The following is a 10,251-nucleotide window of genomic DNA, read 5'->3' as shown; positions in this document are numbered from 1 at the left end:
TAAAGACAGTGGCCAGAATAAAGCAATGGGTGGAGAACTGCCATAATCAGTTCAGCTTTCAGAAGGACAATGGACTAAAGAAAACTGAGGTAAGAAGTTGGGTTTTTTCCCCCCTAGCCTGGATTCAGAGATTTGTCTTGATGTTACTTTTTCTTCCCTGAAGCATACTGGATTTATAAAGCTTGCTGCTATCTTCATATACATATATTTCACTTGTGTGGGCTTCATATGTTCTGCTGAATAAAATGCATTAGAGAGATGAAAGAATGAAAAGTTTTCATTAATAAACAGTGAAGCCCTGTATGTCATCCAGAATCTGTTTAACCAACACAAGTAACTGGTACAATAATGGATTTTAAAGATAGCATCCATTTATTTTCAAAAAAGCAGTTTTTGAGTTACTGTATGCGAATATAATTGAGACTTAAGTAACTGGACATTGCCTTTTCAGAGTCCATGCTAACCAACATCACCCTTACTTTAGTGGATCTTCTCTGCTGGAAGGTGTAGAAAGACATGGCCCAGCAGAGGAGATACTGGCTGATAATAATTTCTGTCTGAAAATGAGGAGGCTACTTGAACTTGCTCCTGGTTTGCAAGGCAGTGATGAAGTGTTATTGCACCTACTGCACAGATAATGCCCGAAAGTGACATAAACACCACTGATGTCTTCTGGTGGTAAAAGAGTCCCCCTGGAGAGCTGCTGCACTGCTGGGCAGGCTCAGGCCAACTCAGCCTCTGAATGGGCTGATCTTGGTTTTTGAGGAGACACCTATGGTGTTCATTCTGCTGCAATTCAGAGCAGTGATACCCTGCCCCACCCTCAAAGCATGTCAGACACAAGCCAAGCTTGTCTCTTGTGGAGGTGCCCAGTGTAGAGCCCTCTGCAGAGGCAAAGTGCACTCAACAGCACCACACGTACTTCAAATGAGTGGGACACAACACAGAAATAAGATGGTGTTTCCAGATGGAAGCCATCCCAAAGGTCTGATGTGCTTACACTTAAATTACTGTTCTCATGATAACAGCTTTAGAGCAGTCTGCTCTTACCAAGTGAACTACTGATGCAGTAATAACATGAGAGGGTGCATCACCTTCTGAACCATCTTCTCCTCCTGTGCCAGGCAGGCTCACACAGAAATAGCAGTCTAGCTTTGTTTAGTTATGAGATTACCTCAATTTATTATCTGCGTTTACCTTCTTCTAAAGTAACTAAAATAACATGCAAGTTATTTTCCAGAGCCAGCAATGGAATTTTAGATAGTTACCAACTGATTTTTTCTTCCATATTTAAAAGAAGATCTTAATTCACACATTGATTTAAGAATTTGCCTTGTGGTATTCAGATAACATCTTACAAGAAGATAGCCTGAGAAAAACCCTCTCTACTTCAGGAACAGTGTGTTCCCTTCCGCTGTCTGATGAAGAAATACTATCCCTAAGTAATAGGGATACATTAAGTTGGTTTCCAAAAAAATATATATATACATATACTTTCATAACAGCATGTGCCCATGGAGGTTTAATAGTATAATTTCATACTGCACAGTACTCCTGCAGTTTTTTCTTCCAAGGAAAAACGGCATCAAAACTGGCACTCAGATGTAGCAGAAGTCAGATTTTGTAGAGAAGGCCTGTTACTGATAGCCAGGAAGTGGCAACTTCTGTCCTTCCTTTGCTTCAAAGAAGGTGTAAGAGAGAGTAATCAAATCAACTTTAGCCATTTTAGGGTCCTCTGCAAACTCTGGGTCAATGTAGAAAAAGACAGGCATGTCCACTTCCTCCTGAGGATTTAGCCTCTGTTCTTCAAAACAAAAACACTGCAGGTGGGAGGAAAAAAAAACCACAATTAGACAAAAGCAATGATAAATTTTATCTCTGTCAACATGAAAGATATCTTAATGGTTTAAAATAAACTCTCATTCCCTTTACACCCCTAAAATCCTGGGAAGGATCAATAGTAATTTTGTTACTGTGATGATGTAGAAAAAAAATATATTACCTTTTAATCAAGTGTGTAAAGGCATCAAGGGGCCAGCTGACACCATTCTGCCTGCCCTCAGAGTGGTACTACATAACAGAGATTTTGGAGCCACTCTGATGGGATGAGCAGCTTGATGTAAGGGCAGTAAAGCTAAGAATGAATTGATGCACTTTACCATTTGAAAAAACAATGTATTTTCTTAAAATGTTGGCATACGAAAAGTGTTGTCCGGGATTAAAATGCAATTTATGGGTAACTGTTTTCTTTTGTGTAAAGGAAAATGCAATCTTTGCTTTGTTCATACTTACTTGTATTTTATTGAAATACTGTCCTGCTTCAAAGGGGACAACGTTGTAGGTGGAAATTCCAATTATTGGTTTGTCAGTAGGATTTTTTGCTTTATAAAATGCCAGTGCAGTCTCTCCTGGTACCACCTGTGTAACATAATTGTACAGTGATTTTATTTTTTTTTTTAATTCACTGCAGCCCTCCACCCCTCAAACCAAGTTCTTTAGACTTTATCTAGAATTAATTTTCTCTATTGCTGTTTCAAATTGGTTATTTCACAAATAGTTTTGATTACATGCAGTTCACCCATATTCAAAATTAAAAGCTTCAATACTGTTCTATGTATTTTTAATTTTACCCATTTTGCCTGAGTCTTCTATTATCCTCAGCAGTTCAACAGCACACAGAGCATTTTTAATATGCAGATTTAGATATGATGTGCATTTAATTTCTGAGCTTATTCTTTCAGTACTGGACTCAAACTATTAAGTAGCATAACTCCTTATTTTGAGAACTAATTTGAAACAGAAGAGTCAATTTGTGATTTTTTTAAATATTAAAAAAAAGTACCTATAAGGATAGGGCAATAGGAGAAATGGTACAGATTTAAATACACTGTTACACTGTATATACTGTTATACTGTATATTTTTAAGTATATATACACACTTTTATGGTGTATGTACAACGTGCATGTGGTGTATATACCATGAAGTGTATATATAAATATAGCTTCAATAACTTTTGATCGTTTAATGGGGTGGCAGAGGGCCAGCTACACACAATGTCCTTTAAGAAGGACATTGCCGTGCTGGAGCATATCCAGCAAAGGGTAACAAATCTGATGAAAGTTCTAGAGAACATGTCTGGGGTTGTTCGGTCTCAAGAAGAGGAGTCTCAAGTGGAACATCAGTCTCTGCAACTACTGACAGGAGCGTGTAGTGGTGTGGGGATCGGCCCTTCTGCCGTGCCTGCACTGAGAGCACCAGAGGAAACGGCCTTGGCAAGACAGGGAGATTCCCATTCGATATCAGAAACATTTTCCACTGTTGGTGTGGCCAGGCTTTGGGAAGGGCTGCCCAGGGAGGCGGCGGAGTCCTCACGGCGCTGGGCCTGGTGTGGGTGCTGTGGTTTAATGGTTACGGTGCCGCCTGCACGGTCGGACCGAGTGATCGGAAAGGTCGGACCGCGACCAGGGCTCTGCAGGGGGGAAGGCGGTGACTCACGTAGATCTCGCTCTGCTGCGGTTTGAAGTTCCACTGGATGCTGGCGTGCGTGTCGGCGTTGAACGTGACCCTGATGAGCCGGTCCCGCACGGGCTCCATGCGCTCGATCCGCTCCGGGTCGCCCCCCGTGCCCGCCGTCCCGCCGAGCCCCGTGGCCTGTCAGGGAAGGGCAGTGAGGGCCCCGCGCCCGCGGAACCGGCGCCGGCCGCGAGCCCCCCGTACCTGGCAATAGAGGCGGTAGAGCGGCACGGCCGCGTACGACAGCCCCACCATGCCCACGGCCGCCGCCGCGATGTAGCCCACGGTCGAGCGGTTCCGGCGCCGCCACTCCTCCTCCTGCTGCCGGGTGAAGGGGTTGGAGCCCCGCACGCCGCGGGTCCCGCAGAGCCCGGGCCGGGGCAAGGCCCCGAGCCGCAGCCCGCGGGCACAGCGCGCCCAGCCCCGCCCGCACAGCGCCATGGCCGCAGCGCGGGGGCTCTCGGGACGGGCGGCCGGGAACGGGGCGGGGAACGGGACAGGAACGGGGCGGGACAGAGGCGGGAACAGGGCGGGAGGGAAGGAGGGAAAGTAGAGACGGGGGCGGGCCGAGTCGCCATCGCATCATTACCCTGTGTGCCCACTCAGAGCGCGCTGACCGAGGGGGTCCCGGCGGAGCCGCCCGTGGCTGCCCCCGCCTCGCTCGCCAGCGGGACGGCTCGGGCGCAGGTTGTGTACGAGGTAACTGGAGCAGCCCACAGGCCGGCGGGGTTCCGCGGCTCCGGTTACCCGCGCCGAGTGGGCTGTGCTGGACGGGAGTGGCACCGAAGGGCCGGCCAGGAGCGGGGTCACCGGGAGCGCGGTGGTCCCGCAGGTACACCGCACCGGAGGTACCTGGTACCGGAGGCGTGCCCCGGGTCCCGCAGATTCCCGCTTGTCTCTCAGGTTATTCCGCGCTGGCGGCCCCAGGACGGGCGCTGGGTGCGGAGCTGCTCCGGGTGGTCCGTCCGGGGCCTGCAGTTTCTCCCCTGTTGTAGACGCTTGACACCGGTTGTTTGTTTGTTTCTTTTTCCCTCGGTGCTTTACTTCTCGTTAGTTTCATTTGTTCATTTCATGAACAAATTCAGGCAGAGGCACTGACACGCTGCAGAGGTAGCGAGCGCTGTAGCGGTAACCTGAGGACGGGCAAAGTCGGCCAAGTTCACAAACAATAGTTTTTCACACGGCTGGTGTCATGCACTGTAATAAAATTTGCTGTAGCAATACTTGAATTTACTGCTTTAGAGCTGTGTCTCTCTTCTGTGGTGGTTCCAGTAAGGTGAATCACACAAGGTCTCCTGGAACTTTTTCGTTTTCCACATTGAATAAGAGAATGATAAAGGCTCGCTGTAGCCATTCTGTGTTATTTCCCCTGTCTTTAGATTTTTTTTTTTTTTTTTTTTTGGTTTTTGTTGGTTTTTGGTTCTTTAGTGAGCAAAACCTGAAAGTATTTACTGCAGGAGCATTTGTGGCATTCCAACGCGGATTTAACATCTTTTTCACACAATAAGTACGGTCACGCAGGAATTGGAGGGGTTTTGTGGAGGCTGACACTGCACCTGGGGATTCTGCTGTGTGACATTGGTGCCAGGAGCTGCCCTTGCTGTGTGCTGGGAGAGTTCCTTGCCCCACTTGCTTTGGAAATAATTCCTGTTCTGCATTGTGGCATGTGAGGGTTCAGCCGTGCACCTCACAAGGTCAGGAAGATTTCCTACTGCTGATACAAACAGATATTTTTTGCATTAATGCTTTTTTAGCATTTTTTGAAATGACTGTAGTTCAGTACATCCATGGTTTTGTATTTCCTGTCAACCTGTCGTATGTACTAATAAAAGCACAATGTAAATTTCTGGAGCTTTTGCTACATTAGTGGTGCGTAAGCCCATTTTGTGTGTTTAAGCCCATTTTGTGTGTTTTGGCCTGTTCTACGTACTTCATGTGAGAAGTTCAGAGACACTAAATACCAGAGTGTAAGTTAAAAAAACATGAGAAAACAAGACACACAAAACAAGACTCCCTTTCCAAGTAACTTTACATGGGGAAAAAAAGGGATTGTCTTTGCCTTCAGCAGTTATGTTGTATCGTCCTAGAATTGTAATCTGGTTTTTCTCCTATTTTAGAAGATTTTGATCCTGTAGGAGCCTGTTCATATGTCAGAGCTCTTAATTTTGAACTTTTATTTTAATAGTGCTTCTAAGAAGATGTCCAGTGCAGATCCCCTCACAAATACAGAGAAGGAGTAAGTACTTTTTTTCCCTAGATGCAGAAATACAGTTAATGGATTGTAATATTAAAATTTTTGCAGTTTCATTGGTAGGATCTTGTCTTGATGAAGACTTAACATAACTTTGATATTGAAGCAGTCTGCAGTAACATCGTAGGAAAGCTGACACCAACACCAGTGAATTCACACTTTAAGGAAGGAATTGTCCCTTAAGCTTTTCATTATTTTAATTGGCACTTGGTTAGGACTTGTTTTGTAGAGATAAAACCCTGCATAGAGATTTCTTAATTTAATGCTTCTGAACTATGAAAGCATACTTGTATATAGTAGGTCACTTCTTTGTACATCTGGGGTACCTGCAGTAGCATAAGACTGGAGGTTTTGTATTACAGTGCATTACTTTTTCAGAATACTCTGTTTCTATACCTTTAATATTTTATATGTAGTACTTAGGAACCATTATATTTTTTACCCGTGTCACAGGGTATAAAAAAATTATGTTCATTCTATAAAACGTAATCTTATCCACTTAGAAGTGGGATCAGATTTTAAATGTCAAATATGGATTCAGTCATGACTGAAAAGTGTAACTCCAGACCCTTTCCAAACTGCAAATAACCACACCAATGCTCTCATCAAAACCAGAATTAAAACCAGGCACAGGCAGCTCTTGCTGGACTTACCATGTTTGTTGTACTTGTGCAATAGAATCCAGCAAAGAGTATTCAGAAGAATAAAAAAAAAAACTTAACATAGATTTAGAATTATGCCACCTCATAAACAACTTGATTGGTTAGAAAAGAAAGACCACAAAACATTCAAAAAGCTGACCTGCTTTTTACTGGGACCTGAAGAAGCCCAGTTTAATAAAAATAGGTTTAATAAAAGGTTTAATAGGTTTAATAAAAATAACTTTTTGCTTTTTAACAAGGAAATTGGAGAGCCTTGAGCCATGCATTAATTGGGGGATTTCTATGGCAGAAAATGTGATGCTAGTTGATCTGAGTGATGTATTTTGACAAATGCTCCTGATATTGATACCACAAATTGAATTCCACTGGTGTTAAATACAGAGGTCGTTTTGTTGGAGAAAATCTGTTGGTACTTTATCTTCTGTAACCTTGCCTGGAGCAAATCTAATTGATATGAGGCTTAAAATATCAATGGCTTTTCTGTAATGCTGATAACAGCAGCAGAGTGAGCTGACTGAGGAAATGCTGCAAAGGGGCAAATTTTCATCTCTGAATGGATGTGGTCACTGTGCCAGAGGGGCTTTTCAGTATTTGGGAACTGGGAAGGCTGCTTTATGTTCCCATCTCCATCTCTGACCTGCTCCTTACTCTGTGGTGGGTCACTCTGCTCCTTCTGTGTGTGCACTGACCACTCTCTGTGAACGCTGTTCAGCAAGTTCGCTCTCAGCAAAGGGATCCTTTCCCCAGAAGGATTATCTGCTAATGAAACCACAGTCACTGCAGCTTTAAAAAAAAAAAAAAAAAAAAAAAAGGTGCCTGAGATAAGCTTTTGCATTCCTGGCATAGCCAGCCCTCCTGCTGCACCTCCAGGCCTGACAGATGCTGTCTGATCACAGGGCTGCTCCTGGCTAGAGAGGATTCACCTTTCTACTTAAAGCCCTCAGTGAGCACAGGGCAGTAGGCTTGCATTTCAAGCTGCAGTCTTGTTAGGATCTTTTGAGAGAGGGGGAGTAGTAGGGGTACTTCTGTGGTAAGCCTGGAAGGAAACATTCATTAACCAAACTGGTGGCAATGATCAGAATTTCTGAAAATGTGCATTTCTCTGCAAGACCAAGTTTCCTATCACAGGATCTGACCTCGGGGAACAAGGGTGATACATTTGACTTCTTAAACTACATTATTCACAGTGTAATGACATAAATTTGGCAGTTTTGTTTCCTTTCACAGAAAAGTACATGTCAGCTTGTATTTCCAGAGAAAATAAATAACCCAAGTTCTGTGTTGACTTTTGACTGCTGTATCTTGAAAGTCTAAAAATCAAGTTAGATCATGGCACAAGCCAGTACCGTGATTGAGAATGAAAAGTAATAGCATAATGGCATTTGTTTCATTAATACTCCCAGTCTGCTTTGTTGGCTTTCCCTTTTGTGTGGCTGTGCATAATGCAGTCTGCTAGGAAGATTGCTTTAGAAAGGTCATGAGTTACTGCTTTTGGCCTTGTTTGCAGGGTGTATGTAAATAAATTTTAGAAGACCAGGAGGAAATAAGTTGCTTTTAATCATCGCATTTGCCTTTGGCTGCTGGATCTAGATTGCTTAATCACAGTGTAGTAAATTTTGTCCTTTGCATTTATCAATCTTTAAAGTTGCTCTAAATGGCCCTTTCAAAGGGAGAAAAAGTCAGCATTACCTCTCTAGGTGAATTAGCGCATGTGACGCAGAGGCTTTCAGAGAAGATTAAGTAGGCAGAACGCTCAGCTGGAGCTCTGTGTTTGGGTTTTTTAGTTGTTAGCAGAAATCATCCTGCTCATAACCTTTATCCGGCTGAGCTGGAAACCTCCAGTGCGGTTTGGTTGCGTTGTCCTTGTTTTTCCTGCTGTGCTGAAGGATGTCCTTGCTTTCTCCAGGAGCTGAAGATGAACCAGAGCGTTTTGATGGTCTCTCTCTCTTATACTGGTATGCTGAGCCATTCAGTTCTGAGGGCATTGCTGTAGTCTGTAATTGGGCAAAGTACAGGAAAGATCATTTAAAAGCTGATAATTTTCAGCTTCTTTTCATCAACAGCCCGAGTTTATAATTTAGATTTTTGTGTGTCAAGTGATATGTGTTTTGTGAGTAAAGTGTATTATTCTCCCATTGATAAACATAGGTAAATGTTTTGTTTGTGCACATAAATGGCTAATAATTTCTCAGGAATGGAGATCAGATGAATATCTGGAGCTGTGTGTTCTGTTAAGTACTAAAAGAAATAAAACCCAAAGTTGTTCAACTTCTTTGTGTATGCTGCTAAAAGTAATAGAAGCAGGTTCATTTTAATTGCCTTTACTGGAGCATCTAGACAAAATGTTGCACACTTAGTCTGTTAGCATTCCAGGACTTCAGCTGGAATGTTGAGTTTAGTATTTTTTAGTGTAAGAAGGTTATAGTGTAAATTGTGGTGAGTTTTACTTGTTTATTTCATCTCTTGCCTCACATCTTCTCGATGTGCTAAAACCTTCCTTACAGGTGCTTTTGCCTGGCCTCAAAAAATTAGTATTGACAATTGATTATTTAATTTGCATATTTTTCTGCAAAAAACATTGAATTATTTTTTGTTACTACCGCCAACTGGTTTAAAAGCATATTTCCTTATTTATACTGTTGAGCATGTTTCTAAAGCTCTGGGAGAAATATGCTAACATTTCACAAATACTGAAATTGATGACATAAAATAAATGTTGGATGGGTGCTGAATACAAGTAATTTTAGTGAAATTGTTAAAGCTCTGTTTATTTTATTAGAATTATGACAAGTAGCTTGACTTGAAGATCTGTGTTATATGGGGGAAAAAACCCTAACACTGAAAGCCGACTAGATGTGATATGCTAAACAAATTCGGGGCATTTGAAAATCTTTGCTTTTGCCTTTATGTGATGAAGTAATTTTAAACTGCATGTGTTGGAGGGATTGAGTTTTTAGAGCATAAAGAGACCTGAGTATCTTGTAAAAGTTGTCTGTCCAAAGTGTCAGTTATTTCTCATTGTAGGTGGCAGCATCACAATTCCAGTGTTTCAGAGGTATCTTACTCCTCTCCACTGACTAATAAGAACAATTAGTTGTGTGTTCTTTGTGTCTTCTTTGTGAAAATCCGTTTTAGTTCCATTAGGATCTCTCTTTGGAAAGTATTGCCAGTTACTTCTGAAAATGTAGGTTCTTTCCTATTGATTGTCCTATTCTTAGATTTGATCATATTTCATTATTATTTTATATGGTAGTATATAAAGAGGTTCTACAATTTCTGGCAAACTCTAAACTTCAGACTTAAAGTCTGAGATTTGATCTTTTCAGACTTTGCAAAAGTAAAACCTCTGTGTCGGTTTGTGTGGGGTTGAAGTAACTTCTGGTCTTGCTTTTTAATTTTTATTAAAAAATTGCTGTATGAAAACTGCTGAGAGGGAATGGTAAAGCAAAACCAATAGCAGTAGCAGCAAAAGGCAAGAGAGAAAACATTGAATAATTGCCTATTTTAAAGATCAGTATACCTTGTTTAAGATTTCAGAGCAGGACAAAGCATGACTGGGATGCTCTCCTTCAGCCTCAAAACCAATTTGTGGAATAATTGCAGTGACAGTCCTGGGTAGAAATGCAAAATACTCTGTTCTTGTCGTGTAGTAGGAGCTTGTCCAAAGAGTATTCTTAAATAAATATTGAGCTTGGGGATTTGTTCTTCCTTTCAGGCTGTGATTAAGTAAAAGCAGTTTGGTTCACTTTTAGCCTTACAGAGGGCACCTTATGCTCTGACATGTCATGGCATGGTCATGTGCAGTCCTGTCAAACACACACCA

At 42.3% G+C, this 10,251-nt stretch overlaps 2 protein-coding genes across 2 annotated transcripts in view; one reads left to right on the top strand and one right to left on the bottom strand.

Annotated features, from left to right (window-relative positions):
• Positions 1–349: 349 nt before the first annotated feature.
• Positions 350–3,976, bottom strand: LOC132081949 (cytochrome c oxidase assembly protein COX11, mitochondrial). The gene is made up of 4 exons (XM_059485934.1): positions 3,720–3,976; positions 3,498–3,653; positions 2,293–2,418; positions 350–1,820 (listed from the first exon to the last, which is right to left on the bottom strand). The coding sequence occupies exons 1-4, from the start codon at positions 3,954–3,956 to the stop codon at positions 1,638–1,640; spliced, it is 702 nt and encodes a 233-aa protein (XP_059341917.1). The 5' UTR covers positions 3,957–3,976; the 3' UTR covers positions 350–1,637.
• A 104-nt stretch (positions 3,977–4,080) lies between these two features.
• Positions 4,081–10,251, top strand: part of STXBP4 (syntaxin binding protein 4) — a 66,616-nt gene continuing 60,445 nt past the window's right edge. The window contains exon 1 of the mRNA XM_059485579.1: positions 4,081–4,214. The gene's annotated coding sequence lies outside the window, so the exon portion shown is untranslated. The remainder of the gene's footprint in view (positions 4,215–10,251) is intronic.

The sequence above is a fragment of the Ammospiza nelsoni genome, chromosome 19 (assembly GCF_027579445.1).
Source record: "Ammospiza nelsoni isolate bAmmNel1 chromosome 19, bAmmNel1.pri, whole genome shotgun sequence".
Taxonomy (NCBI): domain Eukaryota; kingdom Metazoa; phylum Chordata; class Aves; order Passeriformes; family Passerellidae; genus Ammospiza; species Ammospiza nelsoni.
The sequence above is the reverse complement of the archived record's forward strand: the minus strand, read 5'-3'. Positions and strand labels throughout refer to the sequence as shown.

Bases quoted from the DNA above. Each gene is read 5' to 3' on its own strand.
- LOC132081949 (XM_059485934.1), bottom strand. From the start codon at position 3,956: ATGGCGCTGTGCGGGCGGGGCTGGGCGCGCTGTGCCCGCGGGCTGCGG. The intron at 3,654-3,719 runs GTACGGGGGGCT...CTTCCCTGACAG, and splicing joins TCTACCGCCTCTATTGCCAG to GCCACGGGGCTCGGCGGGAC. The intron at 2,419-3,497 runs GTGAGTCACCGC...TATGTTACACAG, and splicing joins CGCAGCAGAGCGAGATCTAC to GTGGTACCAGGAGAGACTGC.